At 46.5% G+C, this 22209-nt stretch overlaps 1 protein-coding gene across 4 annotated transcripts in view; it reads left to right on the top strand.

Moving 5' to 3' along the window:
* LOC127585543 (transcriptional enhancer factor TEF-1-like) overlaps positions 1 to 22209 on the top strand; it is a 70859-nt gene that overhangs the window by 5881 nt on the left and 42769 nt on the right. For 2 of the 4 annotated variants that reach the window (XM_052043096.1, XM_052043097.1), the window contains one exon: positions 18336 to 18588. In XM_052043096.1, the coding sequence (XP_051899056.1) occupies positions 18441 to 18588 (148 nt within the window). In that variant the 5' untranslated portion in view covers positions 18336 to 18440. Of the gene's footprint in view, positions 1 to 17190; positions 17218 to 18335; positions 18589 to 22209 lie in introns of those variants that run through there. The other 2 variants (XM_052043095.1, XM_052043098.1) reach the window with 2 other exon arrangements.

Genomic DNA, 22209 nt, shown 5'->3' with positions numbered 1-22209 from the left:
GAGTAAAGCAGGATTTTCACACAGAGGGTGGTGGGTACATGAACGAGCTGCCAGAGGAAATGGTAGAGCCGGGTGCGATTACAACATTTAAAAGACACTTAGGCAGGTGCATGGATAGGAAAGGTTTAGAGGGATATGGGACTAGCTCAGGCAGGCAACATGGTCGACATGAACAGGTTGGGCCAAAGGGCCTGTTTCCATGCTGTGTAACTCTATGACCCTAAAAAGGAGTGCTCACAGAAATGGGGGTGTCCACAAAATAGATCCCGCATTGGGAAGTCTAAACAAAATAGCCCATGTGAAGTGACCACAGGAGAGAAGCATTGAGAAGCCAGCTTTAGATTTTGTTAGAGAAACAATGGACTGCAGATGCTGGAGTCTCATCTCACCTCATTTTCCGTCTGGAACCTTGCAGCCTAACAGCATGAATATTGAATTCTCCCACTTTAGGTAATCCGCACCCCTCTTCCCCACAACCCCCTCGACCCCCACCCTCTGCCTCCCCCCCCACCCTCTGCCTCCCCCCCCACCCACCCCCACCCTCTGCCTCCCCCCCACCCCCTGCCTCCCCCCCACCCTCTGCCTCCCCCCCCACCCACCCCCACCCTCTGCCTCCCCCCACCCCCCTGCCTCCCCCCCACCCCCTGCCTCCCCCCCACCCTCTGCCCCCTCCCCCCACCACGCTTCTTCTCTTCTTCCCTTTCCCAGCCTCTTTTTTTTCTACCGTTTTTTCCTCTCCCCCCTTACCTTTGCCCCATCCCCCGGTGGATCTGCTCTCCCCTCCTCCCCCGCACCTGCCCATCACTGCCTCTTACCTGCATCTACCTATCACCACCCTGTGCCCACCCCGCCTCCCCTCTTCTGTCCACCTATCACTGCTCTGCTTTTCCCTCCGATATATCGGGCTTCCCCTTTTCCTATCTTCAGTCCTGAAGAAGGGTCCTGACCCGAAACGTTGACGGCCTGCTTTCCTCCACGGATGCTGCCTGGTCTTTAGATTTTGTTGTTTAATTAGAAAGATTATTCTGATAAATCTGGAATATATATTGTCTCAGTGGTGCAGTGAATGGGGGGGGGGCTGGTGGGGTAATCACTTCCCCAATGCAGCAAATAAAGAGCAGATTAGTGTGATAATACAATTAAAGGGGGGGAAATGAGCATATCACCCCAATAGTGCAGTAACTGAGTACAACAAAATTCAGTAATTTGGCAATTATTAATAGGAAAACCATTCAGACAGTGTAGCAGATATAAAGTCAATAGTCTCCCAATAATTCATAGGATCATAGAACTATAGAACAATACAGCATAATACAGGCCCTTCAGCCCACCATGTTGTGCCGACCTTCAAACCACACCGAAGACTATCTAACCCCTTCTTCCCACATATCCCTCTATCTTAAATTCCTCCATATGCTTATCTAACAATCTCTTGAACTTGACCAACATATCAGCCTCCACCACCACCCCAGGCAGCGCATTCCATGCACCAACCACTCTCTGGGTGAAAAACCTCCCTCTGACATCCCCCTTGAACTTCCCACCCATTACCTTAAAGCCATGCCCTCTTGTATTGAGCATTGGTGCCCTGGGGAAGAGGCGCTGGCTGTCCACTCTATCTATTCCTCTTAATATTTTGTCCACCTCTATCATGTCTCTCCTTCTCTCCAAAGAGTAAAGCCCTAGCTCCTTTAGTCTCTCCTCATAATGCTTACTCTCTAAACCAGGCAGCGTCCTGGTAAATCTCCTCTGCACCCTCTCCAACGCCTCCACATCCTTCCTATAATGAGGCAACCAGAACTGGACACAGTACTCCAAGTGTGGTCTAACCAGAGTTTTGTAAAGCTGCAACATTACCTCGCGGCTCTTAAACTCGATCCCACGACTTATGAAAGCTAACATCCCAGAAGCTTTCTTAACTACCCTATCCACCTGTGAGGCAACTTTCAGGGATCTGTGGATATGAACCCCCAGATCCCTCTGCTCCTCTACACTACCCAGAATCCTGCCATTTACCTTGTACTCCGCGTTGGAGTTTGTCCTTCCAAAGTGTAGCACTGCAGTTACTTTAACAGCATCTCCCAAACCCACAATAAAGCAGAGGTAATTTTAAAAATGTGATTTAAATTTGGCAATATAATTGAGTAAGAGAAAGGTAATGAAGATATGTGGCAGGAGTGTATATTACAGTTTCCAGAGGTGTCCAGTGCATCCAGAGTTGAGGCCAACATTAATCAAGAGTTCAAGTGGCTTACTCCCGCACCTAATTTCTAGTATTCCCCTGTTTTTGAGAGTCTTTGAGGTCACCTGATACTTAAATTGGATGCAAACACCTGACCTGTGGAAACAGTTTTATAAATTGTTAGTTGGAAGATCCCTGCCCCCAGCTGACCTTTTACATGTGAATTCTTGCTAACGTGCAGGCATTATTACTAGTTACTTTGTTATCTCTGTCAGGGGAACAAATATAAGAGGCAGTGCCATGTACCCACTTCTTGCCTTAACCTCAGCTCTCTATGATCTTAATCTACCTACTGTCCATTTTTGCTGGGCACGGTAGTGTAGTGGTTAGCATAACGCTTTACAGCGCCAGTGACCGGGGTTCAATTCGGCTGCTGTCTATAAGGAGTTTGTACGTTCTCCCCATGTCTGCGTGGGTTTCCTCCGGGTGCTCTGGTTTCCTCCCACATTCCAAAGACGTACGGGTTAGGAAGTTGTGGGCATGCTATGTTGGCGCTGGAAGTGTGGCGACACTTGTAGGCTGCCCCCAGAACACTCTATGCAAAAGATGCATTTCACTGTGTGTTTCGATGTACATGTGACTAATAAAGAAATCTTATCTTATTTGTACCCATTCAGTGTCAGGTTATGAGTATTAACGTTTATTGGTTAGTTTCAGTCTCAGTTCAAACATTAACATGCATGGCCAAGCCCATTTCTTGTCTCATTCCTGGCAAGTACAAATAGCTTCAACACAATCTCTACTGATGCTTTAGCTGCTGTGAAACTAGGAGTCACCGGATCTGCCACATTACAGTGTGTGGTCAGGAACGGGCTCCAGGACTGTGGGCCAGGTGTGAGACCGGAGCCAGGGTCTGGAGTCTGGAATGCCAGGATCAGGAATGTGGGTGGGTTTGCGGCTGGAATTGGGATCCAGGATGCTTCTGCGTATCCTGCTCTCTTTAAACTGGACAATTTATTATGCTGCTGTGTAACATGTAAAACAAGTGAACTAAAAGTGTGTTTGGATATTAATAGGACTAACATCCTAAAGTCCAGAAAATCTGCTAGTCCGACCCCTCCATAGCCTCAAGGGCGCCGGATTATGGGAGTTTTACTTTGCTCAAACATTGGGAAGGCATTTCCATTGGATCGGGACTGGGATCCTTTGGGTAGGTATTTCCCTTCAGAGTACGAGTACTGTTGTGGTTTTTCTCAATGTGTCTTATCACTTATCCTGAAATGAATTCCCAGCTGCTGCCAAGCCATCAAGGACTGGAGCGGCAGTGAGATGTGGTGTCCCAGCTGAATTGAAATGGTTTCAGTGAACTCTAGTGTTGTTCAGTTCTGTCAGCACTGTGGAGCAGCTGCTAAACATGTTCGGGCAGCTGATTTGCTCCTTGGTGCTACAGAAACCTGCACTATTGCCCTAAATGGTGGTCTGGATTGTCTGCTATCATCCTCAGAGAGCAGGATGAGAACAGTGTCAACTTCCGCCTGGGTAACTGATGGCTTTATTAGTACTTGTGCTTTGAGCTTATGCAGCCTATGCCTCAAGACCCAGTCAATCAAAGATCTGTTCCAGGAACAGATGCATGTTGCATTATGATTTTCATTACTGCTGTGTTAATTTTCAACAGCAATTATCTTTGAGACTGACTCTGGAACACTTTAAGACTTTGAGGCAGTGAAAGGGGCTTCATAAATGAAAGACCTTTCGCCTGAATCAACTGTGGCAGTCCACAGGCATGTTCGCTGTGTGTCTGTGAGAATTTTAACTGATCTTGACGATACCCCTGATGGTGACAGTTCATGCCAGTGGTGATTACAGCTCCACTCTGTGTGCTCGAGAGAACTGAATGCTGAGATGCTCTGAATTCATCCTGCTGTTCAATTATTTTGCTACCACTCGCCTCTCTTTTGCCAGCAACCTCTGTACTCAGCCAGTTTTGCAAACAATCTGGGGTTCCCGCTCGATGACTGAGATTATACCAACAATTGACAGATACAGCATTCCCTGGAAACATGAATTCTATTCATTCTGACTCATGGCAGTATCACACTCTGGAATCACACTGGAAGTATGTGCCATTTTCCTTACTGGAGATTACACTGTCCGAATGTTTTAAAGTTCATTTATTGGGATCTGGGAATTGCTGGCAGAATGAGTGTTTGTTGCCCATGCCTGTTGTGTGGCATGTTGATGGCTCCGGCTCATCCTCTGACATGTTCCTATTCGTGAGGAGAGGGAGGACGTTGTTGGTTTTGAACTGGGAGTAATAATTTCTGGCACTTTCCACCTAACTTTAAATGGTTTAAATGGATTCCCATTTGTTGCAGTAAAGTAGAACCACTCAGCATGGAGACAGGCCCTTTGGCCCACTGAATTCCTGCTGACCATCATGCACCCATTTTCACACCAATCCTACACCAATCCCATCTTATTTTCCCCACATCCCCATCATCTCCCCCCCCCCCCCAGATTCTACCCCTCACCCACACACTGGGGGCAATTTACAGCGGCCAATTAACCTCCCAACCTCCACGTCTTTGGGGTGTGGGAGGAAACCGGAGCACCCCTTGCAATCACGGGGAGAACATGCAAACTCCACACAGATAGGACCCAAGGTCTCTGGCACCGCGAGGCAGCAGCTCTACCCGCTGCGCCACCATGCCGCTCTATATGATGATTCTAAATCTCTTTAACGTCAGAGGTGCAAACTCCTTGGTTGCTGTGCTCATGGTAGGGTATCTGACAAATTAAGTCCCTAGAGGACACAAAGCAGAGAGTTGGATCAGGACAACAGATTTTGGGATGAGTGGGGAGCTCACTGTGTGATATCCAGGAAAAGAAATAGGGCAGGAGTCAGGTGGCTGGTGCTAGGTCTGGGTCCCTGGGAATGAGGGAGGTGGAAGGAGGGTTGGCCCACATGGAGGCTGTGGGATTCAGGGAGTGGATATCGAGGCTTATGGGAAGTGGTGATGGAGTTTAAGGAAGGAGGAACAAACAGGCAGGCAGCCAATTAATCAATAATCACTAAAAACATTGGTTGCTTTATTATATTACTGCCTGCACCGAGGTACAGTGAAAAACTTTGTTCTGCATACCATTCATACAGATCATTTCATCACATCAGTGCATCGAGGTAGTACAAAGGAAAACAATAACAGAATGCAGAATAAAGTGTTACAGTTACAGAGAAAGAGTAATGCAGGCAGACAATAAGGTGCAAGGCCATAACAAGGTAGATTGTGAGGTCAAGAGTCCATTTTATCTTACAAGAGATCCATTCAGGATCCTTCTAACAACGGGATAGAAGCTGTCCTTGAGCCTGGTGGTACGTGCTTTCAGGCTTTTGTACCTTCTGACCGATGGGAGGAGGGAGAAGAGAGAATGTCCGGGGTGGGTGGGGTCTTTGATTATGTTGGCTGCTTTACCGAGGCAGCGAGAAGTGTAGACGGAGTCCATGGAGGGGAGGCTGGTTTCCGTGATGAGCTGAGCTGTGTCCACAACTCTCCGCAGTTTCTTGCAGTCTCAGTCAGAGAAGTTGCCACACCAAAAAGTGATGCATCTGGATAGGAGGCTTTCTTTGGTGTATCTCTAAAAATTGGTGAGGGTCAACAAGGACATGCTGAATTTCTTTAGTCTGCTGAGGAAGTAGAGTGCACTTTCTTGGCCGTGGCATCTATATGGTTGGAACAGGACAGGCTATTGGTGATGTTCACACCCACTGCTGCCAGCTGTAATGCTTTCCCTTCTCGATAGGAGTAAAAGGTGTGGCATTGAATGAGAATCCTCGACTGGGTACATTCCTAACGCAGGGGTAATTTGCCTTGAGAATGGTACTGATAATCAGTGTAAGTCAGTTGTCAATGTAACACTTCCATTTTGGCCGTGTTTCAGTTAATCTTTATTAAGAAGTAATTATTCTGGCTGATGGAACTCTTTTTCCCAGAGGCAGAGATGTCAAATACTAGAGAGCATAAGGGGAGAGGGGGGTAAGTTTAAAGGATTTGTGCAGGGCAAGTTTTTTACGCAGAGGGTGGTGGGTGCCTGGAACAGGCTGCCAGGGGTGGTGGAAGCAGATGCAATAGTGGTGTTTGCTCTTAGACAGACACATGAGTACGCAGGGAATGGAGGGATATGGGCCATGTGCAGGCAGAGGGATTAGTTTAATTTGGCACCGTTTTTGGCGCAGACATCCTGGGCCAAAAGGGCCTGTTCCTGTGCTGTTCTGTTGTATGTTTTAAATGTGATGTGATCTTATGGCTGGTATTTTAGCAAAACGACACAGTATCTTTCACGGAGGTTTACTAGGATCCTCCCCCTTATTAAGTTGTGACTGTGCTCTTATCCACTGCTGTTAGTGCATCAAGACATTTCCAAAGAAGGACTGAGCTGCCTCGCCTGTGATCCACACAGCTACTGTTTACCCAGCACTGACAGCATCTGCAGGCATCTCAAAGCACACTGGCCATTTCTCCACTCTTATTGTTCTTACATTTGGACAACCTCTCGCTGAGAATTTTCCGCAGAGAAGTTTAAAAACTTCTTGTTTAAAAAGTTGTTCAGGTTTTACTTTGCTTAAAGAAGGCAAATGACATCAGGAGGCAGCTGTCAACACGAGGTGCCAAAGCTCGAGGGGAATTGTGGGTCAGCGTGCCTTTACCGTGTCCCGTTAAGATCGTCAACAGGTGGTGATAACCGAGACAGCAGCTGGTCAGAATGAGAGAAATGCTAAAGAGAGACTGACTGTAAAAATAATTTCTTTACAATGCCCTTCAAAACTATTCTGTTAGACCCCTGTTCTGTGCAGCTCTTGCCAAAGCACTCAAGGCATACTGGAACTACTGAACACAATGCACATTGTTCGAGGGTCTCCGACACTGTGAGTTAAACAATAATGGTGGGTGTGTGAAAATTGCATTCAGTGCCCACTGTGAGATGTATTCATCAATGCAAGTGGAGTTTCAAAACTGAGCTGTGAAAGAACATTCTGGGTTATAAAATGTCAGTGTGTCAGAGTATTAAGACCAGATCCACGAGTGTTTTGACCCAATTAACGACACACGAGCCGTAGTTCCCCGAGCAGTCGGGTAGTTCTGCTGAAGAGTGCAGTTGTCTGAGAGAGGGCCAGCTCGCCTTTAATCAAAGCTTCGTATAGCTGGAGCCCTGTGTTGTCTGTCCTGCTCTGCTGCACTAAAACTCCCATAATCTGGCACCCTCAGGGCTTTGATGGTGCCGGAGTATTGGATGTTACTTCTATTAATAGCCCCAGTACACTTCAGTTCACTTTTTATTAGATGATACGCAGTTGTATAATAAATTTTCCTGTGAACCCAGTAAGTTTCAAGGGAACACAGGAACAAAGTCTGAATGAGTTTAAAGGGAGTGTGGGAAACAGGGCCCTGGTGGGTTTAAAGGGAATGTGGGAAAAGCAGCCAGTGATCTGGATGCTGAACTATCAGGATTTCTGAACAATCAGCTAGCGGATTATCGGAGTTTTACTCTACTACTGAACGCAGAAAGAAGAAAATAAGTAGAATTATTCCCCTATTCCCATTAACAACCCCCCCCCCCCGCTCCAGATTACCTCATTAGGGGTAATTTACAGCAGCCAATTACCCTAAGGACCCGCATGTCTTTGGGATGTGGGAGGAACCAGGAGCACGCGGGGGAAACCCACACGGTTACAGGGAGAATGTGCAAACTCCCGAGTCTCTGGAGCTCTAGCGGCTCGACTAGCTGCACCACTGTGCTGCCCCATCTCCTGGTATTTGGGCAGGAGTTTTGTTTGTCCCTCAGCATTAGTTTTCCCCAAGTGACATCAATACCCAGAATTCATCTTCTCGGGGGCAAGATTTTTCAGTAGCCATCCCAGCTCCCTTTAACCCCCTGCATGTTCTCCTACCATCACCATGGCATTCATTCATTAAGCAGCAAGACTCCCCTGGAGATGCTTGTCCCTCCCCCTGGAGATGCTTGTCCCTCCCCCTGGAGATGCATGTCCCTCACCCTGGAGATGCTTGTCCCTCCCCCTGGAGATGCATGTCCCTTTACCAGCTGGCTGCCACATTCACAGCTGCTAGGTTAAATGCTGGCAGCTGCAAACATAGATCCTAGGTCAACAGGGAAGGTTACCCTGATACTGACACAATCCATGGCAACCCAACAACTCTGCTTCGTCATAAGCCAGTGAGCAAACCATTCTTGGTAGAATCTGGGGGGAGTTGATGGGAATGTGGGGAGAATAAAATATATAGGATCAGTGTAGAACAGAATATTACAGCACAGTACAGGCCCTTAGGCCCACAATGTTGTGCTGAAACTTTATCCTGCTCTAATATCCATCTAACCCTTCTCTCCCACATAACCCTCCATTTCTCTATCATTCATGTTTCTATCTAAGAGTTTTTTAAATGTCCCTAATGTACCTGTCTCCACCACCTCTGCCGGCAGTGCGTTCCACACACCCACCACTCCTTATGTAAAAAGCTTACCCCTGACATCCCCCTTATACCTTCCTCCATTCACCTTAAAATTATGCCCCCTTGTGTTAGCCATTTTCACCCTGGGAAAAAATCTCTGACTGTCCACTCGATCTATGCCTCTTATCATCTTGTACACCTCTATCAAGTCACCTCTCACCCTCCTTCTCTCCAAAGAGAACAAGCCCTAGCTCGCTCAACCTATCCTCATAAGACATGCTCTCCAATCCAGGCAGCATCCTGGTAAATCTCTTCTGCACCCTCTCTAAAGCTTCCACATCCTTCTTATAGTGAGGTGACCAGAACTGAACACAATACTCCAAGTGTGGTCTAACCAGAGTTCTATAGAGCTGCAACATTACCTTGGTGGTTGATGGGAATGTAGGGAGAATAAAATAAAATGGAATTATTGTAGGATTAGTGTAAATAGGTGTTTGAGGGTTGGCGTGTACTGATGGGCCAAAAGGCCTCTATTACTCTGTAACACATATGTAAGACTCACAACTGTAGGTCCTGATATTTGAGACTTTCACATATTAACTCTGAGTGATCCACAACGCTGCTTAAAGTCATTAAATTGTAGATAGACATTATTTCTCATTCAGCCCTGCCTTTATGTTTCAGTCAGGGGAAGTGACTGTGCTTTTTATTTTTATATTTTAATGTTAATATTTTAACGAATTAAAAATTTAATTAAAGTTGCACCATTAAAAATCATCTTAATCGCATAATGGTTGTGTCTAAACGTCCTTGTACCATTGCTGTAATTCCTTTAAAGTTATTCAATTTGCCCTTCATTCTGATCTAAGAATCTCCATGGGTGTATAAATTGTCACTTTGCTGTAGATAAGCCTTGCCTCCAAGGAGCTGTGCTCTTGGTGATGTGCTGATGCCTGGATGGATAGATTAATATTGGTATTGGTTTATTATTGTCACAAGTACCGAGATACAGTGAAACATTTTTGCGAGCCATCCATACAGGTCATTTCAAAACATAAGTACTCTGAGGTAGTACAAGGGAAAAGCAATAGCAGGGTGTAGAATAAAGTGTTACAGTTACAGAGAAAGTGCTGTGCAGTTAAGAAGGTGCAAGGGCCACGATGAGGTAGACTGTGAGGTCAGTAACGTACAAGAGGTCCGTTCAAGAATCTTATAACTGTGGGATAGAAGCTGTCCTTGAGCCCATTGGTGCGCGTTTCAAGCTTTTGTGTCTTCTGCCTGATGGGAGGGGGGAGAAGAGAGAAAGTCTGGGGTGGGAGGGGTCTTTGATTACATTGGCTGCTTTTCTAAGGCAGTGAGAAGTGTAGACAGAGTCCATGGAGGGGAGGCTGGTTTGTGTGATGGACCGAGCTGTGTCCACACTCTCTGCCATTTTCTCCACGGATGCTGCCTGGCCTGCTGAGTTTCTCCAGCATCATCGTGTTTTTCATCTAGATTCCAGCATCTGCAGTCCTTTGTTTCTCTGCAATTTCTTGCGGTCTTGGGCAGAGCAGTTGCCATCCCAAGCTGTGAGGCATCTGGAGAGGATGCTTTTAATCGGTGGATTGATAGACATAAAAACAGTTGTAAAAGGTAATGGTGAAATAATTCAAAAGGGATCATGAACCTCTGGTGGAATAAAGCACTGCAATTGTTTCTCTCTTGTTCAAAGATGTACAGATAAATCCAGCCAACTACAGTGCACAGTTTAATCTTGGTGGTGGATAATCCAAGACACATTTATCAGCCAAAGAAAATCAAAAAGCTGCGGACGCTTGGAATCTGAAATAAAGACGGACAATGCTGGAAAAACTCAGCGGGTCAGGCAGCATTTTTGAGAAGACAGACGGTCAATGTTTCAGGTCCCAGACCCTCTATCAGAACTGAGAGAGAGTTGAACTTGGTTGCGGAGAAGGTGGGTGAGGGCAATGGGTGGGACAAAGGGAATATACACAGCGCCTGCGTTCAGTCCGCAGGAGTGACCCTGAGCTCCCCGTTACCTGCCACCTTAATTCTCCATCCCACTGCCACTGCGACCTCTCTGTCTTTGGCCTCCTGTGGCCCAAAGCAAGCTCAAGGAACAGCACCTCACCTCCCATCTGGGCACAGTGCAGCCTGCAGGACTCAGTTTCAAATTCTCCAACTTTAGATCATTTGCTCTTTCTTTCTGTTTGTGTGAGAACTGGCCATTTTTGCCTGCTCTTCCTTTTTTCTCTTTACTCAGACTATGCAACATTGCACAGATTATACAACATTAGCAACACATTACTTAGTAGCTTAATCTTATCTCAACCACCCGATTATGTCACCCTGTGAGAGAAGTCCTTTCTGTTCCACCCTCGCCTCCTCTGCCACCTAGTGTCATGGGAGTCATAGCATTATATAGCACAGAAACAGGCCTTTCAGCCCAACTCATCCATGCTGACCAAGATGTCTTCCCGAGCTAGTCCCATTTGCCTGCATTTGGCCCATATCCCTCTAAACCTTCCCTAACTTATTTCTCTCTTTCTCATTTCTGATGAAGAGAGTCCCAGATCTGAGACGTAAACTGCTTCTCCTTCCATAGATGCTGCCCGACCAGCTGAGTTTTTCCAGCATTTTATTTCCACCATCCGGATGGCTATAGGTTAACAATGGAAGGTCAGCGCACCAGATCATGCTCAAAAAACTTGATTGGAGATTTGAAGAAGGAAACCCAGAGAGTAATTGAGAGCAATGCAGTTGATGCTGGATTTTCCGATGGCATTTGATAAAGTGTCATGTAGTAGACATCCTCAAAATGAATGCCCATGGAATTTAAAGGGCAGTGAGCACATTGGTGTGAAGTTGGCTTGGGGGAACGGAAGTCATGCATACACAGTTACTTTTCAGGCAGGAAGAAGGTGTGCATTGCTGTTCAGTGGCGATTGGTTTGGAGGTTGGAGTTAAAAAGTCACATTTGTAGTACTGCAGACATGGGGAGAACGTACTACAAGTGTAATGCTATTACAGCACCAGTGACCCGGGTTCAATTCCGGCCACTGTCTATAAGGAGTTTGTATGTTCTCCCCCGTGTCTGCGTGGGTTTCCTCCGGGTGCTCCGGTTTCCTCCCACATTCCAAAGACGTACGGGTTAGGAAGTTGTGGGCATGCTATGTTGGCGCCAGAAGCATGGCGACACTTGCGGGCTGCCCCCAGAACACTCTACATAAAAAGATGCATTTCACTGTGTGTTTTGACGTACATGTGACTCATAAAGATACCTTAACTTATTCTTAAGGAAGAAAATACTTTACTGTGAGTCAATGCAGCACAGAGAGATTTTAGAGATCTCTTTATTAGTCACATGTACGTTGAAACACACAGTGAAATGCATCTTTTTGTGTAGAGTGTTCTGGGGGCAGCCCGCAAGTGTCACCATGCTTCTGGCGCCAACGTAGCACGCCCACAACTTCCTAACCTGTACGTCTTTGGAATGTGGGAGGAAACCGGAGCACCCGGAGGAAACCCACGCAGACACACGGGGAGAACGTGCAAACTCCTTACAGACAGCCGTTGGAATTGAACCCGGGTTGCTGGCACTGTAATAACGTTATGCTAACCGCTACGTATGACAATAAACTCAACTTTGACTTTGAATGTACTACAGACTGTCTCACGGTGAAACCTCGATGGAACACTTTTATCAGCATCATTGGAGATCTTCAAAATTTTAGTGGAACCAGGAACCAGACGGAGCAGTTGTTGCATATGCAGTCAGGCTAAACCCACTGTCGAAAAGATGCAATTTACATACGTTTTTAGATCTGACATTACAGGATTGCTCAGTGTGTGGACTGGCGGTTCACAGAACTGAGGCTAAACTTTTTAATAAGGGAGCTTACAGAATAGCCACTGATGTGGAGATGGTGATTAAAAATAGGAAGCAATTTCATTCAGGGCACAATTTCAACCATTGTTTGTTGAGGTGGAACAAAGCTGTATTGGCACCTGTGTAGGAAAGACCCTCCAAGTCAGGGCAGAAGTAAACTGGTGGGCTGCTAGACGAGATGGGTGGCTCCAGGGGTCACTCATTGTTACGGACGAGGAACATGCACCAATTACAGACCAAGTTGAAGGTCAGCAGGGGTGTGATGGGCTGAAGGGCCTTTTCCCGTGCTGTCTCTGAGTCCCTCAGACTGAGAGATTGTGTTTATATAAGGACTACAATACTGGACTGTGAGGAGATGCAGGAGTCACTCACATTCCGGGGTGTACTTGCCCCACCAGAGCAGACAACTGCTCAGATGGGCTTAGAAGGCATCAAGAAGTCTTCAGGTAGCACACACATGCAGACCAGGGTCACAGGAAGCAGCTGTAGACACTCGTATTGCAATAGCTCCTTTATAACTACCCAGGACAGTGAGAGGAAGGATGATGCCATCACAAGGCTGTTGCCAGGACTAAACAGCTTGATTTATAAGGGGAGTCTGGATAAGCTGGGGCTGTTTTCCCCGGAGTGAAGGAGGCTGAGGGTTAACCTTACAGATGTATATAAAATCATGAGGGGCAGAGATCAGGTGAATGGCCACAGTCTTTTTCCCAGGGTAGGGCAGTCAAAAACCACAGGGCAAAGGTTTAAAGTGAGAGGGGAAGATTTAAAGGTGCAACTTTTTCACAGAGAGTGGTGGGTGCATGGAACGAGCTGCCAGAAGCAGTGGTAGAGGCAGAAGAGTATTTATAATAGCCCTGCTCCTTTAATTACCACTATGAGGCAGTTCTTTCTGAAATGATGTTGGATCCTGATGTGATGAAAATCGTGGGTCTGCAAGAGCAGATGACATGTTCACCAAGGATTTAAAAGGAACTTGAGGGGCAACTTCTTCACGCAAAGGGTAGTGTGTATATGGAACGAGCTGACAGAGAGAGCAGTTTATTTATTGTACCCACAGGTACATGGATAGGAAAGGTTTAGAGGGATAGGGGCCAAATGCAGGTAAATAGGACTGGCTCAGGTAGACACCTTGGCCAGCATGGAAGAGTTGAGCCGAAGGGTCTGTTTCCGTGCTGTATGATTCTATGACTCAAACCTAGCATGAGGCAGCTCTCTCCAGGAAGACAGGGTTGGTGACTGAGATGCACTGACTTCATTGTAAGTGGTTCTTGATGATAGTCCATTTGGTGGGGAATAAGTGCATCGTAACCCAGGAGGTGAACTCAGCAGTCAACGATGAGATCTTCCTGGGAGGAATTAAGGCTGCAGCCTGGTGCAACCATGTAGGTGTTGTGTACTGAGGAAATGCAAGGAAAGTTGTTTAACAGAGCCAAAGGCTGCATGGCGGTGAATGGGAAGATGCAATCTCTCGTCGAGGGTTTCTAATGGGCAGGCACGATAGTGTAGTGGTTAATGTAATGCTATTACAGTGCCAGCGACCCAGGTTCAATTCCGGTCACTGTCTGTTAGGAGTTTGTACGTTCTCCCCATGTCTGGTTTCCTCCGGGTGCTCCGGTTTCCTCCCACATTCCAAAAGACGTACAGGTTAGGAAGTTGTGGGCATGCTATGTTGGCACTGTAAGCGTGGTGACACTTGTGGGCTGCCCCCAGAATGCTCTACGCAAAAGATGCACTTCACTGTGTGTTTCGATGTACATGTGACTAATAAAGATATCTTAGCTATCTAATGGGAGTGGAGGATATTAGCAGAGCTTCAGAGACGTAAAGTCCCAACTGAAGGCACTTCTCGAGACATGGATTCACGGTGTTCATGTGCCAGGACTGGGCATTGGTTTTGCTGCATATCTATAAATGAACTGTGACAGGGATATATTAGGGTGGAAGCTGCTGATGCGGGAAACACCTCCTGAGACCACCATGAGGTTGAAAAACAGACCTTCCAGTGAAAGTAACAGGCTGGTCAGAGATCTAGTCTGCAGTGAAGTGTCTGAGAGGAAAGGATGTTCTGGGGCCAGTAGACGACAGTCCACTAGGAGTAGGCTGAGTCAAACTTCAACAGTGACTCAGAACAAGCGGACAGAAACCTGGCTGGTAGCAGTTCAGAAGAAAAATCGAACTCTATGAGCAAGCCAGTTAAGCATAATGACTTTGAGAGTTCACAACTAAGGTGAAAAGCAAAAGGCTCAGCAAGAGGTACTAAGGTGAGTCTAACAAAGACGAGACTTTGCAGTTTCTGGTGGAAGCGCTCACTGTCAACAAGATTGCAATTTGCAGAATTGTTGAATGGACTGAATTGGATGTTGGTTTATTATTGTCACGTGTACTGAGATACAGTGAAAAGCTTTTGTTTGCATGCCGTCCAGACAGATCATTCCAAGCATAAGTACATAGGTAGAAAAAAAGGAAAACAGAATGCAGAGTATAGTGTTGCAGTTACAGGGAAAGTGTAGTGCAGGTAGACAAAGAAAGTGTAAGGGCCACAATGAGATAGATTGGAGATCAAGGGTTCATCTTTTAGTGTATGAGAGGTCTGTCCGATAGTCTCATTATGCCAGGATAGAAGCTGTCCCTGAACCTGGTGGTTTGTGCTCTCAGGCTTTTGTATCTTCTGCCCGTGAAGATAATTACAAAGCTCTGAAGATCTTCTGGAGTATGTTGCTGCAGGAATGAACTTATCAATGTTCAGCCAGAGTGTGACAAAATAGACTTAGAGCTGTTGTGTCAGAGCTGAAATCCTTGGAGACTGTCCAGAAAGGGAAGGTCAGAGATGATGACTTTGTGACTCCAGAAGTGACACCAGAAAAGAGGAAAATTCTTGTGTCAACAGTAAGTCAGGATGTGAGATGTGACAACAGAGGCACACATATGGAGAGAGGTAAAGAGGCAACCAAAGTAGAGCTTGTTGCAACTGAGTTAAGGCATTTGGTATTGTACTGCTGTATTATTGATAGAATGTGTTGGAATCTGTGTTATATGGACAGTTCAGTGCATATTAGAAAGATATAATATCTTAGAATTAATTGCAGGAGAGGATATGAGACGAGATGTGTCCTGAAGAAGAGTCCTGACCCGAAATGTTGACCGCCTGCTTTTCTCCACTGATGCTGCCTGGCCTGCTGAGTTCCTCCAGCATCATCGTGTTTTTCATCTAGATTCCAGCACCTGCAGTCCTTTGTTCCTTTGGAGAACTGATCCATTGTAATTACTGTTGCATGGAATGGGTACTGCACAATGTCAATCAAAAACCCACAGACTCTGGAAATCTTAAATAAAAGCCGAAAGTGCTGGAAAAACTCAGCAGGTCAGGCAGCATCTGTGAAAAGGGGTCAATGTTCCAGCTCTGTGACTCTCCATCAGAAGTGAGAAAGAGAGAAACACATTAGTCCAGGTGGCAGATAAGGTGGGGGAGGGCAGTGGGTGGGACAAGGGGAATTTCTCTGATAGTGTCATAGTCGTAGAGTAATACAGCACGGCAACAGGCCCTTCTGCCTAACTGGTCCACGCTGACCAACGAGCCCCATCCAAACTAGTCCCATTTGCCAACGTTTGACCCATAATGAGAATGACCCGGGTCATTCTCTCTTCTCTCCTCTTCCATCAGGTAGAAGATACAGGAGCCTGAGGGCACGTACCACCAGGCTCAAGGACAGCTTCTACCCCACTGTGATAAGACTATTTGAAAGGTTCCCTTATACGGTGAGATGGACTCTGACCTCACGATCTACCTTGTTGTGACCTTGCACCTTATTGCACTGCACTTCCTCTGTAGCTGTGACACTTTACTCTGTACTGTTATTGTTTTTACCGTACTACCTCAATGCACTCTGTACTAACTCAATGTAACTGCACTGTGTAATGAATTGACCTGTAGGATCGCTATGCAAGACAAGTTTTTCACTGTGCCTTGGTACAAGTGACAATAGTAAATCAATACCAATACCATATCCTTCTAAACCTTTCCGATCTATGTACCCATAGGGTGAAATGATATGATAGTTAAGGGGCAGTTAAGCTCCTTTGTCTGTGTAATGTGTTGCTAATGTTGTAGACTCTGGCCAACTGTGACAAACCCAGCAAACCTGAACATATAAGTGGAAATAAAAAGAAGGAGGGAAGGCACAAATGGCCAATGATGGTGTAAAGAGAAAGAAAAAGTTATCTGATGTTGGAGAATTGGATAGTGAGTCCTGCAGGCTGCACTGTGCCCAGCTGGGAGATGAGATGTTGTTCCTCAAGCTTGAAATGGGCCTTGTAACAGTGCCCAACATAGGCTGAAGTGACATGATGTCAAGTACAGTTTGCAGTGAAATGTTCAGTGACAAAGAGCCCAAGAGTTCAAAGTTGGTTGAATTTACAACTGTTGATGTAAATAGTTGTATAATTTGTGTACGTAAATAGTTAAAGTTTGTATTGGTTTATTTGGGAAAGTAACAGTTTATATGTGTCAGTGTACCTTTAAGAACTGTGTATACGTGGTTAGACTTTGATACATTGTTGTAGCCCTTTAGTTGGTAATTACTTCTCTCAATAAAAGACGTTCTGTTGACATTTTTGCATCTCTTTATCAAGAAGACAAAAGAGGCGCCACATGCAATGAAGAGTGCAAAACCATGAAGGTTATGTTTAATCTCTGGAAATCAGCTGGAGTATTATATTCATTTCTGCTCACCTCAGTAGGGGAGCAATGTGAAGACCCCCGAGAGAGTGCAGGAGGGATTTTGTGGGATGAATCCAGAGGTGGGAGATCAGTTATGTGACGATATCGTTGGCCATGAAGGGGAGAGGGTTGAGATGTGATTTAACAGAGGTTCAAAATTACCTGATAAAGTGAAGAAAGGGAAACTATTCTCTCTGGCAGCAGGATTGAGAACCTGAGCACTTAAGGTGATCGGCTAAAGTACAGGGGCAGAGGAAAGACCTTCTCATAGTTGAGGCCTGGAATTCAGTGTCAGAAGCAGATAATTTATGGAGAATGAGATAACTGCTTGAAAGATAAAGCTTGGGGCAGGAACTGGGGAAAAGGAGTGACTCAATTCTGTCACTGGCTCAAATGGGCAGAATAGTCTCCTGCTGAGCTGTGATATTGTGTGTGTGTGTGTGTGTGTGTGTGTGTGTGTGTGTGTGTGTGTGTGTGTGTGTGTGTGTGTGTCTGTCTGTCTGTCTGTCTGTCTGTGTGTGTGTGTCTGTCTGTGCGTGTGTCTGTGTCCCATGCCGTTGACGCCCAGTGATTTTTATTCTCCCAACTCTGCTCCTGTTTCAGGCTGCAACATTGAAATTCCTGGTTTAAGTGTGAGATTCCATAGTGGCGGTCCACACCGTCAATAGAACAACACGCACAGCGAAAATTAGAAGCTTCAGTGTGCTGTGGTGAAAATGAGGGAGTTAGAAACTGGGGGTAAAACCATAGACTGATTCCACAGGCTGATAGTTTCTCTTCTGATCATTTGCTTTCCCAGACGTCTTCAACTTGCATTTCACATTTCATCACGTCCCTTCCCCATCGCTTCTCCTGTTTGTCCCTCTTCCACTCTGTTGCTCCTCTTGAATGTCAATCGCAGGACTCTTAGGTTGGGAAGAAATGAGTGTTAGGAACATAGAAGAAATGAAAGTTGTGTGCAAACAGGAATGTGGTAGAAATCTGAAACGAGTATCCTGTCCCCATTAGTCCCTGTCTGTATGATGCTACTGTAACATATGGAGTAGTTCATCAAATGCCTTCCTTGTTTTCTCCCAGCAGTTCGGTGCTGCATCCAAGCTAAAGCTTGGACACCTGCAAAGAGTCAAAATAGAGGCAAACGGCTGGGACGAGGGCTCAAGCCCTGACCATGACTCCGAGACGATGAGCAACTCGATTGAAAAGGGCTTGGATAATGATGCAGAGGGAGTGTGGAGTGCTGATATCGAGCAAAGTTTCCAGGAGGCCCTGGCTATCTACCCACCGTGTGGCAGACGGAAAATTATCCTGTCAGATGAAGGGAAGATGTATGGTGAGTGACGGGGGGAGGGGGGGGCACTTGTAGCTGACTGATGACTTGGCTGTACGTCGATGCTGAACGGAGATTCCAAAATCTGTTCTGTTTTCCTGGAGCTGGAGGGTGGCACAGTGGGTTGCGAGGTAGATCCGCTGCCTCACAGATCCAGAGACCCCGGTTCGATCCTGATCTCCAGCACTGTCTGTGTGGAGTTTGCACATTCTCCCTGTGACTGCGTGGATTTCCCTCAGTGTGCCCTGGTACCTCAGTTGGCTAATGTAAATTATCCAGTAAGTGACAAAAATAATCAAAGGGGAGTTGATGGGGATGTGTGAGAGAGAACGAGGTGCAGTAGTTCAGGGAAGTAAGGAGAGGAGATTGATGGGGTTTCTCTGCTGGGAGCTGGCATGGACCTGATGGGCCAAACGGCCTCCTGTGTTAATGAAAAGTAAATAAGTAGGTCAGCCTGTTAGCTCATTGAACATCCTTTATTGGTAGCTTGCCAAGCCATTGCTGGTGCATTCGGCATAGTCCATGAGGAGATTCATTATACAGCAGGGAAACAGGCCCTTCGGCCCATAGAGTCCATGCCGACCATCAAGTACCCATTTACACTGATCCCATTTTATTCTCCCCACGTTCCCATCCACTCCTTGTGGATTTTACCACTCACCAACAAACTAGGGGTAATTTACAGTGGCCAATTAACCCACCAACCTGCACGTCTCTGGGAAACAGGAGCACCCGGGGGAAACCCACGCGGTCACGGAAAGAATGTGCAAAATTCCACGCAGACAGCAGCCGAGGTCGGGATCGAACCGGGGTCACTGGAGCTGTGAGGCAGTGGCCTCTGAAATCTCCAGGGTACAGGCCCTCTGTTCTAATTTTATGACAAACCTCACATCCCCTGCCTTCTCTCCATTCTTTCCTTCCACCTTAAAGCGTGTTCATCCCGAACTTTTCCGAGGCCTGAGTTAAGTTCAGAGGTACAACCAGTGTTAAAGTACAAGGAAGTTGTAGGGAAGAAAAGAAGAAAATGTAAGGCTTGTGATAAGAGTAACTGTCTTTCTCTGCACAGAGGCTTAATGACCTGCTGAGGATTTTCGAGTGTTGTTTCGGATTTCTTGTGTTGACAGTATTTTGCTTTGGTGTCTCCCATTACGCTCGCGTGTCACCCAGGATGGAGAGGGGAAACCATTCTGATATGGGACCATCAACAAGGCAGCTCTCGTGGTTTCTCGATTCTAAAAGACACAAATCTGTGCTGCTTTTTTTCTTCTGGTTTTGAAATTAAGAAAGATCGTGTCCTTGGGGTGTGGGGGAAATCCAGCTTCTCTAATACTAACCACAAAAAGAAAGGTGTGCCAGAAACCCTTCATAAACTACTTCAGTGATCCATTTGGACTTATCCAACAGAAACTTTCCCAGAACTAACAATTGGAGTTGAGTTCCTTGCCTTGAGATGATCAGTCCAATGCACCACTCTCCCTACACAACCAGCTCACTTTAATCATCTTCCCTCTCCTCAAAATGTTGCAGTCAACTCCAGTGACCAAGAGGGAAATGCTGAGAATTACTCGCATGTGTCTCACGGTGATTCGATTGGCAAAGCCAGGAAAATGGGCCTTCAACATGACTGGAAATTCACATTCTTTTACATCTTAAGAGCAAGATCCTTAACAGTGTTGAAGAGCAGAGAGACCTTGGGGTGCAAGTCCATGGCTCATTGAAAGTGGCTACACAGGTAGATATGGTGGTTAAGAAGGCTTATGGAATGCTTGCTTTCATTAATCGAGGTACTGAGTACAGGAGTCAAGCACTTATGATGCATCTCTATAGAACTCTGGTTAGGCTGCATTTAGAGTATTGTGTGCATTTCTGGTCACCTCATTACAGGAAGGATGTCAAGGCTTTAGAGAGGGCGCAGAGGAGGTTTACCAGGATGCTGCCTGGATTAGAGGGCATGTGCTATCAGGAGAGGCTGGACAAACTTGGGCTCTTTTCTCTGGAGCGGCGAAGGGGTGATCTGTTGGAAGTGTATAAAATTATGAGGGGCACAGATACGGTGGGCAAGCAATATCTTTTTCCCGTAATTGAGCGATCCAATATCAGAGGGCATGCATTTAAGGTGAGAGGGGGTGGGTTCAGAAGAGACGTAAGGGGTAAGTATTTTACTCAAAGAGTGGTGGGTGCCTGGAATGCATTGCCTCATGGGGTGGTGGAGGCAAATTCATTGGGGGCTTTTAAGTGGGGCTCGGATGGGCCCATGAATGAGAGGAAAATAGAGGGATATGGGCATTCTGTAGGTAGGAGGGATTAGCTATGTCAGCACAACATTGTGGGCCGAAGGGCCTGTTCCGTGCTGTACTGTTCTATGTTCTATCTCCTTCCCAATGGTGCTGTTACATTCTCTTTATTCTACCTCACTCAGTTATTCCGTTAGTGTCACTTTAACACTTCTTCTTGCACTACTTCAGACTGCAGTCTACCTTCGCACCATTCTGTAGTGTTGGACCTGTTGCTGTATTTATGGTTCTATCTGTTATTACCTTGTGAGCTTCACACAAGCAAAGAATTTCATTGCACCCTGGTGTATGTGACAATAAACTAAAGTAACTAACTGAAGGAAATGCCAAGTAAAATGTCACAGAGAATAATGGAGCTTTTGCGACTGAGGAAGGAGTGGCGATGGATTGGGGATGGTCTGGTAACTGGAAGCTCTGCATCGGCCCACGGACTTCAGACCCCACTCTGACTGTGGCCTGGTTTTGCCACAGCGGAATCATCGCTCTGGTAGCCTCATCTCAGTTACCGCTGCAGGTTTGCCGCCAGGAGCAGAGGATCCCCTGGATATCAGAGAACATACAACATTACAGCACTGTACAGGTCCTTCAGCCCACAATGTTGTGCCGACATATTATCCTACTATCTAACACTTCCTTCCCACATAACCCTCCATTTCTCTATCATTCATGTGGTTATATAAGAGTCTCTTAAATGTCCCCACAACCTCTGCCGGCAGTGCGTTCCACACACCCACCACTCTCTGTGTCAAAAAAGCTTATCCCTGACATCCCCCTTATACCCTCCTCCAATCACCTTAAATCCCCTCGTGTTAGCCATTGTTGCCCTGGGAAGAAGTCTCTGACTGTCCACTCGATCTATGCCTCTTATCAACTTGTACACCTCTATCGTCACCTCTCATCCTCCAAAGAGAAAAGCCCTAGCTCGCTCAACCTATCCTCATAAGACATGCTCTCCAATCCAGGCAGCATCCTGGTAAATCTCCTCTGCACCCTCTCTAAAGCTTCCACATCCTTCCTATAATGAAGCGACCAGAACTGAACACAATACTCCAAGTGTGGTCTGACCAGAGTTCTATATCCCCAACCTTTAACCAGAGAGGTCAGCGACCACAGGGAAGTGCCTGGAAATTGGGATGGAGTGGCTGAAGATCCAAGGGAGGACCTGAACTCTCCCTGTGGTCTGCCCAGCACCTGGGGCCCATCTTACACAAGGCCTTGGACCCCAGGACCCACCCAACGACAGACCTGGGGCCCAGCCAATGCTGTGCCAGCGTTCGACCCCTTCTACCACCAGGCCTTGAACCCTAGGGTCCTCCTTGTGGTAGATCCC

This window comes from Pristis pectinata, chromosome 33, assembly GCF_009764475.1.
Source record: "Pristis pectinata isolate sPriPec2 chromosome 33, sPriPec2.1.pri, whole genome shotgun sequence".
Classification (NCBI taxonomy): Eukaryota; Metazoa; Chordata; class Chondrichthyes; order Rhinopristiformes; family Pristidae; genus Pristis; species Pristis pectinata.
The sequence above is the reverse complement of the archived record's forward strand: the minus strand, read 5'-3'. Positions and strand labels throughout refer to the sequence as shown.